This window comes from Balaenoptera physalus (assembly GCF_965194825.1).
Source record: "Balaenoptera physalus genome assembly, chromosome: 8".
NCBI lineage: Eukaryota > Metazoa > Chordata > Mammalia > Artiodactyla > Balaenopteridae > Balaenoptera > Balaenoptera physalus.
The window spans coordinates 8,655,942-8,673,948 of record NC_138887.1 but is presented as its reverse complement, the minus strand read 5'-3'; the positions used below and the strand labels follow the sequence as shown (position 1 = coordinate 8,673,948).

At 49.1% G+C, this 18,007-nt stretch overlaps 1 protein-coding gene across 3 annotated transcripts in view; it reads left to right on the top strand.

Annotated features, from left to right (window-relative positions):
• ADCY1 (adenylate cyclase 1) overlaps positions 1-18,007 on the top strand; it is a gene marked incomplete at its 5' end in the record, with an annotated part of 434,017 nt that overhangs the window by 17,333 nt on the left and 398,677 nt on the right. For all 3 annotated transcript variants that reach the window (XR_014266353.1, XM_082471511.1, XM_082471512.1), the window contains one exon: positions 4,008-4,157. Coding sequence is in view for 2 of the 3 variants with exons in the window: in XM_082471511.1 (XP_082327637.1) it covers positions 4,008-4,157 (150 nt within the window). The remainder of the gene's footprint in view (positions 1-4,007; positions 4,158-18,007) is intronic.

Genomic DNA, 18,007 nt, shown 5'->3' with positions numbered 1-18,007 from the left:
AAGTGGGAGGTCCCAGCTGGAGGGGAGAGGGGGCCCCGCGGGCAGTGGGCAGTGGGGCCGGCTGGGCTGGGCAGAGGGAGGTCCCCGGGCGAGGAGGGACAGACGAGGATTCCCTTGCGGCCGGAGGAGCGCCCCAGGCACAGGCTTGTGCGCGGAGCTGGCTTCGACTCCAGGGTGTGAGGGGCAGGGGGCTGTCCTGTTGGGCTGTGCAGTTTCAGCTGGAGAAGGAAGAGAGCTCGAAGGGCAAGCCTTCCAAGGGTGGGAAAGGTGCAGGACTGAGGTCCTGGCAGGGCCCTGGCATCCAGGGCAGCGTGGGCTGTGGGAAGGTCCTCGGGGGCCTGGATGCTGAGGCCAGGTGCGGGCAGGTACAGGGAGGCCAGGTGTGCGGGGCTGCTGGGTGTGCCGCGGCCTCTGCAGCGGGGGCCCTGCCCTTGCTCAGGGCCTCTGTGTGTGTAGTGCTGGCAGGGATGCCGGTGGGGTTGGTGAGGGCTTGGCACTACCAGGACGCCCTGTGGTCCCGCGGCCACGTGCTCTGGGGTGTGGCACTCAGCCTCCACCCCAGCACGTACCCTTCCCCGAGCTCAGAACCCTCTCAGCCTGTTTCCCCCATCACCGCTCCTTCTGCCGGTGTGAACCAACGCCCCCTCTAGGCTACACCCGCCGCAGGTGACCTCTGGGCCAGTTTCTCTCTGCCTTGTCACCTTCGTCCCTGATCACTGATTAGGAAGCCAGTCTTGAAACCTTTCTGTGCCCCATGGGGGCAGGGGCTCCGCCTCTTGTCGCTGCTGTGTGCCCGTCACCGTGGCTGCTGATCTGGGGGTGTGTGCGAATGCAGGGGGGCAGGTGTGCCAGCAGCTTTGCAGTCTTGCGGACGGCCTCCTCTTCTGCTCTCCTGCGGGAAGATCGCTGGGGAGCGTGGAAGCACCGTGGGTGTGTGAACGTGAATGCAGAGCACCAGGCAGGGGAGACCCGCCCGCTCCCCAGATCGCTGCTTCCGCCTCACCCTGCCCGCCAGACTCCAGCTGTGGGGTGTGCCATGGGGCTGTTTTCCATGGGAGCAGCTCAGACGGCGTGGCAGGGCAGCTAGGTACTCAGTGACCACCCAGCTGGGCCTCGGTGTCCCTGGGGGGTCACCATGGCCGGAGTGAAGGGAAGGTGTGAGGCAGGTGGGTGTAGAGGAGGTGACAAGGTGGGGCTCCCGGTGACCCAGCCCGCTCCCACTCTGCTCCTGATTTTTCCCTTGACCAAACTGCCCAGTCTCTGCTGGCCCTTCTGCCCCCAGCCCATGCCTCACCTCTCTGCCCAGACCTCAGTAGGGACCCGCACTTTCCCGTTTCTGCCGCCGGCCACCTGAGGCCCTGATTTCTGGAAAGGCCGCATCTGCCAGGTGTGACCTGTGGCGTCCTGCACCCTGTGCTGAGCTGACCCTGGGCGCCTGGCCCCTCAGTTGGACTTCTTGTTCTCCACCCGACTGTGTACTCTGCTCAACAGTGACAGCTGGGGGTTTCACTGCAGGGGTCACGGAAGCTGTGGGGCTGATGGGCTGGAGGGCATCTCGGGAGAGGTGTCCTGTGTGTTCTGTGTTCCGCATGTTCAAAACCTTAAATAGAGGCTGGGAGGGGCGTGCAGAAGCCGCAGGTGATTAAGGGTCTGCTGGGAGAGAACCGCATTTTGTGCAAAGACTATTGTTTGAATTTTTAGAAACGTGTTCACTACTGCCTGTGGGCGTTTTAAACATGCTCAGTACGCATTTAAATATTGACTCCACCAAACTACAATTTATTGTTTCATATATGCTGGTCTTCCCGTTGCCACCAGAAAAGTGCCTTCATCAACAGATTGGCATGAGCTGATCCCAAAATACAGCAGATGGTTCTTTAGACACAGAAAGCACTGCCTGGTACGGGGGCCAGTGTGGTGCACCTAGGTGCAGCCAGTGCCGGCTACTGTGCCTGTGAGAGGGGGCACGGGCGTTGAAGATGCATTTGTGTTCCAGCCCCGCACCGGGTTAAAGCGTGCACGCTCCGGCTAGCGGGACGCTCCGATTTGGAGGTGTTCAGGGGCACAGCAAAGATGATCAGGGTCCCATGGAGATGGTCGGGTCACACGGAGACGTCCAGGTCACGTGGAGATGGTCAGGTCACAATGAGGTGTTCTGGGTGACAGTGGGCACCATTTTTATAGGACTTGCGGCCACTCTCTTAGACCCCTCTCAGGATGGCCGTCCCTTTCTCTGGGCGGCAGAGGCAGGATCCGGGAGGTGATTTGCAGGAGCATGTTTTGCACACGATCTGTGTGAGGTGTAAGCGTGTGTCCCTCCTCTTTGCCAAGTGTACGTGAGGCAAGCCGTCCCTGCTGCGCTCGCTGGGAGTTCACTCCCCTCCTGGGGGGTTTAGGGAGGTGACCACTGTGTGCTGGGGTCCTGCAGATTCCGGTCCCTCGGCCTGTCCCCTCCCGTGAGCAGCTCTTGTGTCTCTAGCTGGACGTCACCGCCGACCACGACCTCCCGGCTCTCCCCCCTCCCTGTCCCTCAGCTCACCCCGTTCGGGCTGCCTTGCCCGTCCCTGCCTGGCCTCTCGCAGGAGCCCTCTGACCGCAGACTGCTGTTCCACCTGCCACTGTGTCTGTTGTCCTGTGTAGTTGTTGGTGGCAGTCAGTCCTGGGCGGGGAGTGTTTCTGGTTAATCCATGGGCAGCAGAACCTGCAGGAAATGCTGGAGTTTAATCAGACACAGAATCATCTATTTTTGCAGCGACTGGGGGCAGCAGTTTGTATAAGGCCTGTAAGCACCGCAGCCCCCCAGGGAGGTGGGTGGGTGTCTTCTCTCTCTCTTAGTGGCCTGGGGGCCCCAGGGGGATGTGCTGGGGTCCTGCTGGCCCGTGCGAGGCACCCCTGTCTGGCCCTGGACCCTGTGGCCACGGGAGGTAGGGACAGACCCGCTGAGGAGGCCGAGCAGGGGGCGTGAGGTCTGATCCTCCCCCACGTCTGCCACTCTGTGCGGTGCGAACTTCATCCATCACGGGTTCCTGTGAAACCCCCAAGCTCAGTCCTGGGCGGTCTGGACTGGACTTGGGTTTAGGCAGGTGAAAGCAGGAAGCGGTAAAACACCGCCGTCCTCGGGCTCCCTATCTTAACCCCCGCACGCTGCGTCCTTTCCTGGTCGAGCAGGTCCCAGCCTCGAGTCTGAGCCATGGCTGCCCTGGAGGGGTCCTTCTCGGCCGGGCCCCTTTCTTGCTTCTTGTCTGTTGACGCGGAGTGAGAACCCAGGGACGTTGGAGGGACACTGCGTTTTCTCTATCTTCATACATGCATCGCAGGTGTTCACTTCATACCCAAATGCCACTCTTTCTTTTTAATCAACTCTCCTTCACTGCTTCTCTCCAGAGCTTTCCATGTTGCCTTTGTGGGAATAACCACTCTGTCTTCACGTTCAAAACTTCCAGGTGTAATGGTTTCCTCGGGCTGTTGTAACAAAGTGCCCAGACTGGGTGGCTTTAACAACAGACATTACTTCTCACAGTTCTGGAGGCTGGTTTCTCCCGAAGACTTTCTTCTTGGCGTGTCGACGGCCGTCTTCTCCCTGTGTCCTCACATTGTCTTCCCTCCGTGCGTGTCTGTGTCCTGATCTCCTCTTATTATAAGGACACCAGTCATGTTGGATTAGGGCCCAGCCTAATGGCCTCACTTTAACTTGATTACCTCTTGAAAGACCCTGTCTCCAAATACAGGCCCACTCTGGGGGGTTAGGGGTCAGGACTTCCACGTGAGTTTTGGGGGACACACCTTGCATCCTTTCCTACTGTTCCATTACGTGACAAGCTTATAGCACAGGTGACCCCTGCACAGGGTGAGGGATGAGGCCTGGCTCGTGGCCGTGTGAAACCGGCTTGGCACTGTGGGTCTGGCTGGTGTGGTCATTTCATGGGCTGGTGGTCGGAGGACGCGTAGGAGCCTCTGCTGAGCTGGGCCCCTGTGTGTAGCCCTCTGCAATGTTCTCTCCCCTCCAGCTCGGTGCCAACGCCCTGCTCTTCCTTGGCGTGAACATGTACGGGGTCTTCGTGCGGATCCTGGCTGAGCGCTCCCAGAGGAAGGCCTTCCTGCAGGCCCGGAACTGCATCGAGGACCGGCTGAGGCTGGAGGACGAGAATGAGAAGCAGGTCAGTGCCCGGGGTCTCGCCCCGAGGGACGTGGGGGGCCCGGGGCGGGGGGCACGGAGCCGCACAGCCTTCTCACCGAGGGCACTGGGAGTGAGGCCCAGCCTGGCCCGCCTGGGAGTCGGGTAGGGGCCTCAGGCCCCCGCTGGCCCCTCTGTCTCTGTGGACCAGCCCCCTCGGCCGGTCGGAGGAGAGGGGACAGCTGCGGAGGAGCACCGTGGGAACAGAGGCAGAAGAACTGCACCCTTGGTCATCCCTGGGCCTCGGTTTCCCTGTTGGTGACATGAGGTACGGGGCTGTGGACGAGACGCCCAGGAGGCTTTGCAGGCCTCAGTGGAGGCAGAGGAGAGCTGGGCTTGGTGCCGCTGGAAGGGGCTGAGTTGCTGGGAAGTGATGGTCACCGTGTGAGCCTGACACCCGCAGCTTGGCCTGAGGCTGCAGAGAGAGCGCCCTGCCCGGCTCCTGCCAGGCCTGCTGGGGCGGCAGCACCGTCCCCTGTGACCTAGAGGCTTGGAGGGAGCCGGGTGGCTTCCCACTGCCCCAGCTACCGTCACCTGCGTGTCCCGGGCTCACCCCTCTCGGCGGCGTTTCCTCTGCTGCGGTCCTGGGGCCACGAGGATGCTCCAAGAGCCCTGGGCGGGGCCTTTCGCCGGGAGCACCCGGACTCCTGTGCTTTACCAAAGTGCTGACGGCGGAGGCTTGTTTTCCCGGGGTGGGGTGGATGGGATGGGTTTATAAACGAGATGCTACTATTATCGTAAATACAAGGCATTAAGTACAGACTGTACATGTAAAAATGCACACACACATTTCCATTTATAGGTATTATAATGACGCCTAGTATTTACTGTACAAGTCGGCTATCACTTAGAAACAGATGGCGTGTGTATGTTTAGATCATGTGTGTGGATCAGTGGGTGGCTTTGTCTGTGGGTGGTGTATGAGTGTGGGAGATATGTGTCTGTGAGGCTGTGTGCACTCTTGTGCATGTGGGCATGTGTGTGTTGTATGTGCACATGCATGTGCGCATTTGTATGTGTCTGTACACGTGTGTGTTTGTGGATATGTGGGGCATGTGTGCAAATGTATATGTGCGTATATGTGTGTGTGCGTGCATGTCTGTGTGTGGGTATATACATGTGTGTGGATTTGCATTCACGTGGACTGTGTGTGGACTCATGCCTATATGTCTCTGTACACACCGTGTGCACGTGTGTGCACTTGATGTGTGTGCGTATGTGTGTATGTGTGCGTGTGGATGTGTGTGTATAAGTGTGCTGGCACACACATACACAAGTATAAAGAACACGTCTCCTGGGGCTGTGCACTGAACGTTTCCCCACGCCAGCATCATCGGCGCTGTTGGGGAGTCTGCGGTGCTAAGAGGCCCTTGAGCTTGGTGTCCTTACCTTCGTCACCTCCCCGGGATCCCAGAAGTGACTCTTCAAGAGTCCTCTCCCCTTAAATACATCGCCTGAAGTACTGGAAAAATCGACGTGGGGGCCGTTCTTGTGTGTTTCTGAATCTTCCTTTTCTTTCTGTCTATTTTTCTCTCCTCTCCATCTCCTTTCGAATATCTTCCTTTCCCACTTTCTTCAAAAAATCACTTTCTTAAAAAAAGAGTATTTATTTTTACTGAAGTATAGTTGATTTACAATGTTGTGCTAGTTTCAGGTGTACAGCAAAGTGATTCACTTATACATACATATATATCTACTTTTTTCAGATTCTTTTCCCACATAGGTTATTATAAAATATTGAGTAGAGTTCCGTGTGCTATACATTAGGTCCTTGTTGATTATCTATTTTATATATAGTAGTGTGTCTATGTTAATCCCAAACTCCCAATTTATCCCTCCCCCCCTTCCCCTTTGGTAACCATAAGTTTGTTTTCTATGTCTGTGGGTCTATTGCTGTTTTGTAAATAAGTTCATTTGTATTGTTTTTTAAGATTCCACATATAAGTGATATCTTTCTTTCTCTGTCTGACTGATTTAGTATGATAATCTCTAGGTCCAGCCATGTTGCTGCAAATGACATTATTTCATTCTTTTTTATGGCTGACTAATAGGCCATTGTATATATGTACCACATCTTTTTTTTTTTTTTGAATTTTATTTTATTTATTTTTTTATACAGCAGGTTCTTGCTAGTTATCGATTTTATACATATTACTGTATATATGTCAATCCCAATCTCCCAATTCATCCCACCTCCACCACCCGCTCCCCCGCCCTGCCACTTTCCCCCTTGGTGTCCATACGTTTGTTCTCTACATCTGTGTCTCTATTTCTGCCTTGCAAACCAGTTCATCTGTATGTACCATTTTTCTAGATTCCACATATATGTGTTAATATCTGATACTTGTTTTTCTCTTTCTGACTTACTTCAGTCTCTTTGACAGTCCTTGGGTCCATCTACGTCTCTACAAATGACCCAATTTCGTTCCTTTTTATGGCTGAGTAGTATCCCATTGTATATATGTACCACATCTTCTTTATCCATTCGTCTGTTGATGGGCATTTAGGTAGCTTCCATCACCTGGCTATTGTAAATAGTACTGCAGTGAACATTGGGGTGCATGTGTCTTTTTGAATTATGGTTTTCTGTGGGTATATGCCCAGTAGTGGGATTGCTGGGTCATATGGTAGGTCTATTTTTAGTTTTTTAAGGAACCTCCATACTGTTCTCCATAGTGGCTGTATCAATTTACATTCCCACCAGCAGTGCAAGAGGGTTCCCTATTCTCCACACCCTCTTCAGCATTTGTTGTTTGTAGATTTTCTGATATGATGCCCATTCTAACTGGTGTGAGGTCATACCTAATAGTAGTTTTGATTTGCATTTCTCTAATAATTAGTGATGTTGAGCAGCTGTTCATGTGCCTCTTGGCCATCTGTATGTCTTCTTTGGAGAAATGTCTATTTAGGGCTTCTGCCCATTTTTGGATTGGGTTCTTTGTTTTTTTAATATTGAGCTGCATGAGCTGTTCATATATTTTGGAGATCAATCCTTTGTCCTTTGATTCATTTGCAAATATTTTCTCCCATTCTGAGGGTTGTCTTTTCGTCTTGTTTATAGTTTCCTTTGCTGTGCAAAAGCTTTTAAGTTTCATTAGGTCCCATTTGTTTATTTTTGTTTTTATATCCATTACTCTAGGAGGTGGGTCAAAAAAGATCTTGCTGCGGTTTATGTCAAAGAGTGTTCTTCCTATGTTTTCCTCTAAGAGTTTTATAGTGTCCGGTCTTACATTTAGGTCTTTAATCCATTTGGAGTTTATTTTTGTGTCTGGTGTTAGGGAGTGTTCTAATTTCATTCTTTTACATGTAGCTGTCCAGTTTTCCCAGCACCACTTATTGAAGAGACTGTCTTTTCTCCATTGTATATCCTTACCTCCTTTGTCATAGATTAGTTGACCATAGGTGCGTGGGTTTATCTCTGAGCTTTCTATCCTGTTCCGTTGATCTATATTTCTGTTTTTGTGCCAGTACCATATTGTCTTGATGACTGTAGCTTTGTAGTATAGTCTGAAGTCAGGGAGTCTGATTCCTCCAGCTCCATTTTTTTCCCTCAAGATTGCTTTGGCTATTTGGCTATTTTGTCTCCATACAAATTTTAAGATTTTTTGTTCTAGTTCTGTAAAAATTGCCATTGGTAATTTAATAAGGATTGCATTGAATCTGTAGATTGCTTTGGATAGTATAGTTATTTTCACAATATTGAGTCTTCCAATCCAAGACCATGGTATATCTCTCCATTTGTTTGTGTCATCTTTGATTTCTTTCATCAGTGTCTTATAGTTTTCTGAGTACAGGTCTTTTACCTCCTTAGGTAGGTTTATCCCTAGGTATTTTATTCTTTTTGTTGCAGTAGTGAATGGGATTGCTTCCTTAATTTCTCTTTCTGATCTTTCGTTGTTAGTGTATAGGAATGCAAGAGATTTCTGTGCATTAATTTTGTATCCTGCAACTTTACCAAATTCATTGATTTGGTAAACTACTAGTAGCTCTAGTAGTTTTCTGGTGGCATCTTTAGGATTCTCTATGTATAGTATCATGTCATCTGCAAACAGTGACAGTTATACTTCTTCTTTTCCAATTTATATTTTGTTTATTTCTTTTTCTTCTCTGATTGCCATGGCTAGCTAGGACTTCCAAAAATATGTTGAATAATAGTGGCGAGAGTGGACATCCTTGTCTTTTTCCTGATCTTAGAGGAAATGCTTTCAGGTTTTCACCAATTGAGAATGATGTTTGCTGTGGGTTTGTCATATATGGCCTTTATTATGTTGAGGTCGATTCCTTTTATGCCCACTTTCTGGAGAGTTTTTATCATAAATGGGTGTTGAATTTTGTCAAAAGCTTTTTCTGCATCTATTGAGGTGATCATATGGTTTTTATTCTTCAATTTGTTAATATGGCATATCACATTGGTTGATTTGCGTATATTGAAGAATCCTTGCATCCCTGGGATAAATCCCAATTGATCATGGTGTATCATCCTTTTAATGTGTTGTTGGATTCTGTTTGCTAGTATTTTGTTGAGGATTTTTGCATCTATATTCATCAGTGATATTGGTGGGTAATTTTCTTTTTTTGTAGTATCTTTGTCTGGTTTTGGTATCAGGGTGATGGTGGCCTCGTGGAATGAGTTTTGGAATGTTCCTTCCTCTGCAATTTTTTTCAAGAGTTTGAGAAGGGTGGGTGTTAGCTCTTCTCTAAATGTTTGATAGAATTCACCTGTGAAACCATCTGGTCCTGGACTTCTGTTTGTTGGAAGATTTTTAATCACAGTTTCAATGTCATTACTTGTGATTGGTCTGTTCATATTTTCTATTACTTCCTGGTTCAGTCTTGGAAGGTTATACCTTTCTAAGAATTTGTCCATTTCTTCCAGGTTGTCCATTTTATTGACATAGAGTTGCTTGTAGTCTCTTATGATGCTTTGTATTTCTGTGGTGTTCATTGTAACTTCTTTTTCATTTCTAATTTTATTGATTTGAGTCCTCTCCCTCTTTTTCTTGATGAGTTTGGATAAAGGTTTATCAATTTTGTTTATCTTCTCAAAGAACCAGCTTTAAGTTTTATTGATCTTTGCTATTGTTTTCTTTGTGTCTATTTCATTTATTTCTGCTCTGATCTTTATGATTTCTTTCCTTCTACTAACTTTGGGTTTTGTTTGTTCTTCTTTCTCTGGTTCCTTTAAGTGTAAGGTTAGATTGTTTACCTGAGATTTTTCTTGTTTCTTGAGGTAGGATTGTATTGCTATAAACTTCCCTCTTAGAACTGCTTTTGCTGCATCCCATAGGTTTTGGATTGTCGTGTCTTCGTTGTCATTTGTCTCTAGGTATTTTTTGACTTCCTTTTTGATTTCTTCAGTGATCTCTTGGTTATTTAGTAACGTATTGTTTAGTCTGCATATGTTTGTGTTTTTAACGTTTTTTTCCCCTGTAATTGATTTCTAATATCATAGTGTTGTGGTCGGAAAAGATGCTTGATATGATTTCATTTTTCTTAAATTTACCGAGGCTTGATTTGTGACCCAAAATGTGATCTATCCTGGAGAATGTTCCATGTGCACTTGAGAAGAAAGTGTAATCTGCTATTTTCAGATCAATGTCCTATAAATATCAATTAAATTTGTTTGGTCTATTGTGTCATTTAAAGCTTGAGTTTCCTTATTAATTTTCTGTCTGGATGATCTGTCCATTGGTGTAAGTGAGGTGTTAAAGTCCCCCACTATTATTGTGTTACTGCCGATTTCCTCTTTTATAGCTGTTAGCATTTGCCATATGTATTGAGGTGCTACCATGTTAGGTGCATATATATTTATAATTGTTATATCTTCTTCTTGGATTGATCCCTTGATCATTATGTAGTGTCCTTCCTTGTCTCTTGTAACATTCTTTATTTTAAAGTCTATTTATCTGATATGAGTATTGCTACTCCAGCTTTCTTTTGATTTCCATTTGCATGGAATATCTTTTTCCATCCCCTCACTTTCAGTCTGTATGTGTCCCTAGGTCTGAAGTGGGTCTCTTATAGACAGCATATAGATGGGTCTTGTTTTTATATCCATTCAGTGAGCCTGTGTCTTTTGTTTGGAGCATTTAATCCATTCACATTTAACGTAATTATCGATATGTATGTTCCTATTACCATTTTCTTAATTGTTTTGGGTTTGTGTTTGTAGGTCCTTTTCTTCTCTTGTGTGTCCCACTTAGTGAAGTTCCTTTAGCATTTGTTGTAGAGCTCGTTTGGTGATGCTGAATTCTTTTAGCTTTTGCTTGTCTGTAAAGCTTTAGATTTCTCTGTTGGATCTGAATGAGATCCTTGCCAGGTAGAGTAATCTTGGTTGTAAGTTCTTCCCTTTCATCACTTTAAATATATTGTGCCACTCCCTTCTGGTTTGTAGAGTTTCTGCTGAGAAATCAGCTGTTAACCTTATGGGAGTTCCTTTGTATATTATTTGTCATTTTTCCCTTGTGCTTTTAATAATTTTTCTTTGTGTTTAATTTTTGTCAGTTTGATTACTATATGTCTCAGCGTGTTTCTCCTTGGGTTTATCCTGCCTGGGACTCTCTGTGCTTCCTGGACTTGGGTGGCTATTTCCTTTCCCGTGTTAGGGAAGTTTTCGACTATAATCTCTTCAAATATTTTCTTGGGTCCTTTCTCTCTCTGTTCTCCTTCTGGGACCCCTGTAATGAGAACATTGGTGTGTTTAATGTTGTCCCATAGGTCTCTTAGGCTGTCTTCATTTCTTTTTATTCTTTTTTCTTTATTCTGTTCCGCAGCAGTGAATTCCACCATTCTGTCTTACAGGTCACTTATCCATTCTTCTGCCTCGGTTATTCTGCTATTGATTCCTTCTAGTGTATTTTTCATTTCAGTTATTGTATTGTTCATCTCTGTTTGTTAGTTCCTTAATTCTTCTAGGTGTTTGTTCTTTAATTCTTCTAGGTCTTTGTTAAACATTTCTTGCATCTTCTCGATCTTTGCCTCCATTCTTTTTCTGAGGTCCTGGATCATCTTCACTATCATTATTCTGAATTCTTTTTCTGGAAGGTTGCCTATCTCCACTTCATTTAGTTGTTTTTCTGGGATTTTATCTTGTTCCTTCATCTGGTACATAGCCCTCTGCCTTTTCATCTTGTCTATCTTTCTGTGAATGTGGTTTTTTTTCCACAGGCTGCAGGATTTTATTTCTTCTTCCTTCTGCTGTCTGCCCTCTGGTGGATGAGGCTATCTAAGAGGCTTGTGCAAGTTTCCTGATGGGAGGGACTGGTGGTGCGTAGAGCTGGCTGTTGCTCTGGTGGTCAGAGCTCAGTAAAACTTTAATCTGCTTGTCTGCTGATGGGTGGGGCTGAGTTCCCTCCTGTTGGTGTTTGGCCTGAGGCGACCCAGCACTGGAGCCTACAGGCTTTTTGGTGGGGCTAATGGCAGACTCTGGGAAGGCTCATGCCAAGGAGTACTTCCCAGAACTTCTGCTGCCAGTGTCCTTGTCCCCATGGTGAGCCACAGCTGCCCCCCGCCTCTGCATGAGACCCTTCAACACTAGCAGGTAAGTCTGGTTCAGTCTCCCCTGTGGTCACTGCTCCTTCCCCTGGGTCCCGATGCACACACTACTTTGTGTGTGCCCTCCAAGAGTGGAGTCTCTGTTTCCCCCAGTCCTGTCGAAGTCCTGCAGTCAAATCCTGCTGGCCTTCAAAGTCTGATTCTCTAGGAATTCCTTCTCCCCTTGCGGGACCCCCAGGTTGAGAAGCCTGACATGGGGCTCAGAACCTTCACTCCAGTGGGTGGACTTATGTGGTATAAGTGTTCTCCAGTTTGTGAGTCACCCACCCAGCAGTTGTGGGATTTGATTTTATTGTGATTGCGCCCCTCCTGCCATCTCACTGCAGCTTCTCCTTTGTCTTTGGATGTGGGGTATCTTTTTTGGTGAGTTCCAGTGTCTTCCTGTTGATGATTGTTCAGCAGTTAGTTGTGATTCCGGTGCGCTCACAAGAGGGAGTGAGTGCACGTCCTTCTACTCTGCCGTCTTGAAACTGTACCACACCTTCTTTATCCATTCATCTGTCAAGGGGCACTTAGGTTGCGTCCTTGCCTTGGCTATTGTAAATAGTGCTGCTGTGAACATTGGGGTGCATGTATCTTTTCAAATTATGGTTTTCTCTGGATCCACTTTCTCTGATTTTGTCTTTCATTTCTTTTCTTACTCTTGCTGCCTTTCCTATAGACTACCTAGCATCTACCCTTAAAACATTTTCGAATGTTTGGTGTGCCCTCTGTCCCTCCGGTGGGTCCCATCTATTGATGGCGAGGTTGCTGGCCGTGGTGTGGCCACTCTTGCTGCCTGCATGTGCGGGTTCTGCAAGTGCACATCTCTCCCCCTGCACCCACACTCCCGTCCAGGGAACACAGTGGCCGAGCAAGCACTCCTGCTTGCTGCGAACCTAGCCTTTGCTGCTGTACGTGTGTCACTTCTCTGCAGCTCCAAGAGCAAGGAGCTTCTCAGTCCCACAGCTGAGGAAGCCCAGACTCATGGAAGCTCAGAGACGGGTCTGAGTTCTAACCGCTGACCTGATGTTCTTAAGCAGGAAATCTGCAAAATGGTAAATGTCACCCAATCCCATCAGCCCAGCTGAGTGCTCTGTATTTTCAAGTTTCCGTCCTTATGCACATTCTCTCCCCTCATCGTTGTCATTTTGGTGTATACATAATTTTATTTTCTGCATTTTGACTTAACATTTCCCACAGGTGTACCACTGGTGCCCTAAAGGTAACCTAAGACAGCTGCTGCTTCCTTGCCTTCATGCAGGTCTCCGAATCTGACTTTTAGACACCATGTTTTCAAAAATGTTTCTTTCTCATAAGCATCTTTATTCATATAGACTTGAAGTATCCTTGGTTACATTCTCAGGAGTGCAAATATTACAGTGTCGTTTCTCTCCATGTCCTGGGTATTTTCCAAAACATGTTGTGCTTCATTTTATCTTATAAGTAATACTTAGTTACACCCAGCTCTGGGTAGCAGTGGTTGAGTGGGGTCCTGGGGCCGACAGGGTCGGTGTCAGAGGGAGCCTGCCAGAAATGCAGATTCTCAGGCCTGCCCAGTCCCATGGCTGGGAAAGCTGGGGTGGGCCCAGCATTCAGGGTCCTGGTGTGTATCCCCAGTGTTGCACGTGACCCACTTTCTCCCTCCCTCCGTCCCTCCTTCCCTCCTCTCTTCCTGTTAGAATTTGGTACCCCCCGTTTATTCAGATGCCGCTTCCTTGTGCGATGGCCGCTTTTCCACGCGTGTTTACCGGTTGTATTTCTCTGTGGAGCGTGTGTTCTGATCCTCTGCCCATTCATGCTCTGACTTTCCTGTGGGTTTGAACGAGAAAGGCTGGTGTTCCCCAAGTCTGTTCTCTAGCTCTGCTTTTCTTTGTGTAAAACCTCAATCTTTCACATATTCCAACGTATCAATCATTTTCCTCTGTGGTTTCATCTGTTGCTGGGAAAGCTGAGCACACGAAATACAGAAGTGCAGATGGGTCACCCCCGTGAGTTCCCCTGGCTGGTTCTGAGAGGGGGCGAGGCAGTATCCTGACTTGCTATACTTTTTTGATTGGAACCCGCGGGTCGTATCACAGGACAACTCTCTCCCTGGGAGGCCTTGCCCCTGGCACTCAGGTTACTCCCTGCCTCTGGCTGGGACGACTGTTTTTAGCTCAGGGAGCCCTGTCTCTTTGGGGGGCAGAAGGCAAGCACTCGGGCTCAGATGGGGCTCAGCCACCTCTTCAGGGTTCTCAAGCACCAGTCGGCACTCGGTACATCAAAGCCTGCCAGGGGACGGCCTGGCCAGGCCGGGGGAGCCTGCAGGTGGCCAGGCCGGGGGAGCCTGCAGGTGGCCAGGCAGCTCTGCCCAACTCACACCTCTGTGTCAGTGTGAAAAATGCAACCCCCTGAGTTGCAGGTGTGGGACGCCCTGACCACATGGGCTTGTCTGTGTTTTCATGCTTCAACTCAAGTAACAGAGCAATCCAGTTCCATAGTCGCTTCCAGAATCTTCTCCAGGCCCTGACCCAGTAAGGCGGCACCCTAGGTGATGTGAGGGGATATTGGTGGATGCACCCTGGGTCTGGAAGGGGGTTCTGGGTGATGCATCCTTGTTCTGGGAGAGGATGCTGGGGACGTGGCCCAGTTCTGGGAGGGAGTGGGGGGGCGTCCAGCTCCAGAGGGACCACTGTGTGGCGGCAGGTGTGCCCCACTGGCTTCTGGGGGGAGGCAGGGAGATGCCGGGTTTGGGCTGCAGGGGCTGGGAATGGGGTCCTCGAGCAAGGCCGAGTCAGGGAGGCACATGAGCGGTGAGACGGGGCGGGGAATGTGCTTGGTGGTCGAGGGCCGGCGTGTAGTTTGTTTTGGCCTCAGCTGGAAGGAAATGGGAGAAGGTGAGAGGGAGGCAGGGCTTTGCCCTCAGTGGAAGGTGGCGCACCGGGCTGCGCGGCGGGGCCCCTGATGTGTCTGAGCAGGACAGAGAGCTGGTCAGACGCAGGTTGGGGGGTCAGTGCGGAGGTAGGACTTGCCCTAGAAGTCGGGCAGGTTGTTCTTTCCTCTCTCCCCAGATGAGTGTCCACCCAGGTATGCCGAGGAGGCTTCAGCAGGCAGGAGAAGATTGTGCTTCATGGCCCGAAGCAGGCGTTTCTCCGGAGCCCCCGGAGACGTCCTCTCTCTGGGATGCACCTGCAGGACAGGCCTGCGTTTGTGTGGCCGCCACTGGCCGGCCAGGGTTTGCGGGAGGGGAGAGTGTGGGACCTGCTCTGAAATGCAGACACGCAACCTCAGAACCCTCGCCTGTCCCAGCTGCTGGACCCTTTTGTTCCGGGACAGGATTCAGCCGATGGAAACTGTTGAGAAGCGTGGCTCCCACTGCAGAATCCCGGGCAGTAACTTAGACGGGATGCGCAGGCCCTTCCCCACTCTGTACAGATCTCATGCCAACGTTGTTCTTGCCCAGGTTGATCGGTTGCATCTTTTTTTATTGAAGCCTAGTTGGTTTACAATACTGTGTTAGTTTCAGGTGTACAGCAGAGTGGTTCAGTTATGTAGATTTTCGGGTGAGCTTCACCTCAAACCTTGGGGAGAGTCTCTGACCGCCTTAGGTAAGGATGCCACTGTGAGCTCTTACCTCTCACCCGCCTGCAGCCAGGAAGGACCCGTGGGCATTCCGTGCCTGTAATCACTGATTTTTGCAGCAACACTGAGAAGACGGTGATAATTGTGCCAGAAATCGGGAGCATCTCCTCTCCTCCTATATGGTTCAGAACTAATAGCCCTGCAGTTGCTATTTTAAAAGAAAGTCCAACTGCTTTGGCTACAAAATCTGAGTGTTTCTTTATCTCCTGCCCTGCTCCCTGCAGACGCGGACAGGCATGGTCTCCCCAGACCAGTCTCCAAGTTCAAGGCCTCCTCCAACGTTTTCACAAGTGGGAATATTAGAAGCGTTCTGTCCTCCTCAGGGCAGCCCGCAGAACCAGAGGGGCTGGAGAGGATGGGCAGGGGGCCTGTCTGCTTCATTGGACACACTCTCCTTCTAGAAGGTTCTCTGCTATATTTTGAAGTTGTCAGTGACCCCTCCTCCCACCAAATCAAAACAGACAGCGGCCCCTACGCAGGGCTGCCCGACTCTGTCCTGTCCCGTGGGGCTGTGGCAGAAGAGAGGAACGTGCTTGATTGGAAGGTGTTCTCTCCTCTGGGTTCTTAGATCTTTAAAACTAATTTCAGGCCTCTGTGTTGCAGTTAAGCATGTAAAAACTTGGTTCCGTTTTGTAAATCTGAGAACTGGGGCTGGCTCGGAGAATTTAAATGATGTGGGAAGGCCAATAAGGCAAGTGACAAAGCCGTTGGTGGCAGAGTGAAGAGAGCAGAGGCCAAAGCCCAGAATCCCCCCCAAACCAGCTGTGGCCCGCTTTCTCCCTTTACAGCCTCGTGTCTCTTCAGCCACAAAAAAAGGCTCACATAGGTGTTTTGGGTTGGTTGATATCTGGATTAAAATATTCCAAAGGGCTGTGAGGGGTCTTTTAACAGGACTCTTTCAGTTTCAGACAAAAGCATCAAAAATTGGTTCTTTGACATAGAAAAACCTTAGAGAGACTGACCAAGAAGAAAGAGCAGACACAAGATGATTCGGGATGGGAAAGCACGCGCCCCAGGGGTAAAGCCAGGTTAAAAATAGATGAGAGGGAAATACTAAGAGGTTTTTTTTTTTTTGCCAGAGTATTTGAAAACTTAGACAAAATGGACAAATTCCCAGAATGGTGTTAGTTACTAAAACTGATTCTAGAAGAAAAAGAAAACCTGAAACATCCTATGATCATTAAAATGATTGACTCAGTAATGAAAAGTTTGCCAGAAAGTCATCACCAGGCCCCAGTGGTTTGACAGCTGAGTCCTACAAACTTCGAAGGAAAACACCTTTCCAAGCTGATCATCCACAGGACAGAAACTCCTCTTGAGTGCAGGATAACCTTGCTCACGATTCTGGAGGATGGAGCTAGGATTCCAGAATCTCAGTTATGCAGGTCAGACTGACATGCAAGGGAGCAGCCCCTGTGTCCCCAGTCTTGCGTTCAAGAGTGGTGTCAGCCCCGAGGCCCTTTGCCTCTTGGTGCCTGAGTGGGTTGGGAGAGGCCCAGCTGGAATTCCTGTGGGGGTGGTCATTCATGACTGCACATCTGAATGCTTGGCCTACGGCTCTGGAGACCCTGGGATGGAGGGAACCTGGTCTCAGCAAGATGTGGTGTAACTGGATGGGAGACAGAGAGCAGCAGTTGGCCCCCGTGGGGAGGCCCAACTGGAGGATGGGCGTGTCCGAGGGGCATGCTATGTGCAGGGGGGGTGGGACGTGCATTGGAAGAGTATTTGGTTGGGGCTTTGAAGGATGTGTAGGAGTTTGCCAGGTAGGGGCTGGGAGATGGGGAGCAGTAGGTGGCATTCATATAGCGAATGGGGGTGGGGTGCACAGGTATTGTTTTCCAGTCAGGGGTAAGCTGCAGCTCTGTCTTCCTTCAGCTTGGTGAGAGTTGGGATAGAGCTGGAAGGGCTGCTCCACTGGGGCACAGGGACCACCTGGGAGCCTTAGGTGATCACAGCTCCCCACCGGGGTCTAACCCTTAGGTCTGAGCTTGTCAGAGCTGGTGATCATAGGGAGGGGGGTGAGAGGCCTCTGAAGGTCACCCCCTTAGCTCCTTGGGGGCCTCCTTTCCTGCCGTTCCCCATAGCCCAGCCAGGGAGCCTGGGCTTGCAAGGTCCTACCCCTGAGATCAGCCTCCTTGCCCTGACTGCAGAGGCCACTGCTCCAAAGGCCCTGATATTCCTCAAATACCATTATTAAGTCGTAATTCTAAAATTACACACAGCTGTTTACAAAGCACATATTCAGTTGTCATCCTAACATGGTAAATGGGACAATTTTGATTTCCCATTGTGAGGAAATTTATCAAGAGGAAGCAAATTTCCTTTTCAGTGATACAGGATGGAGTTTTAAAGAGGTCTGACTCATTCACAGCATCTTTTGAAACCACTATAGTTGTTATTTATTTTTAATTTTAAACAACCTATTGATCTATAGTTTATGTATCAGTACTGTTAAGTTCAATTTAAAGTTCAAAACAACTAAATGGTTTTTTTGATATTTTGAGTGTGTAACCATCACAATAATCTAATTTTTGAATATTTTCATTGCCCCAAAAAGAAACCTGTACCCATTCGTGGTCACTCCCCATCCACTCTTCCCAGACCTAGACACCACTAATCTATGTTCCGTCTCTGTGGGTTTGCCTGCTCAGGACATTTCCTGTATCAAGTCAATGG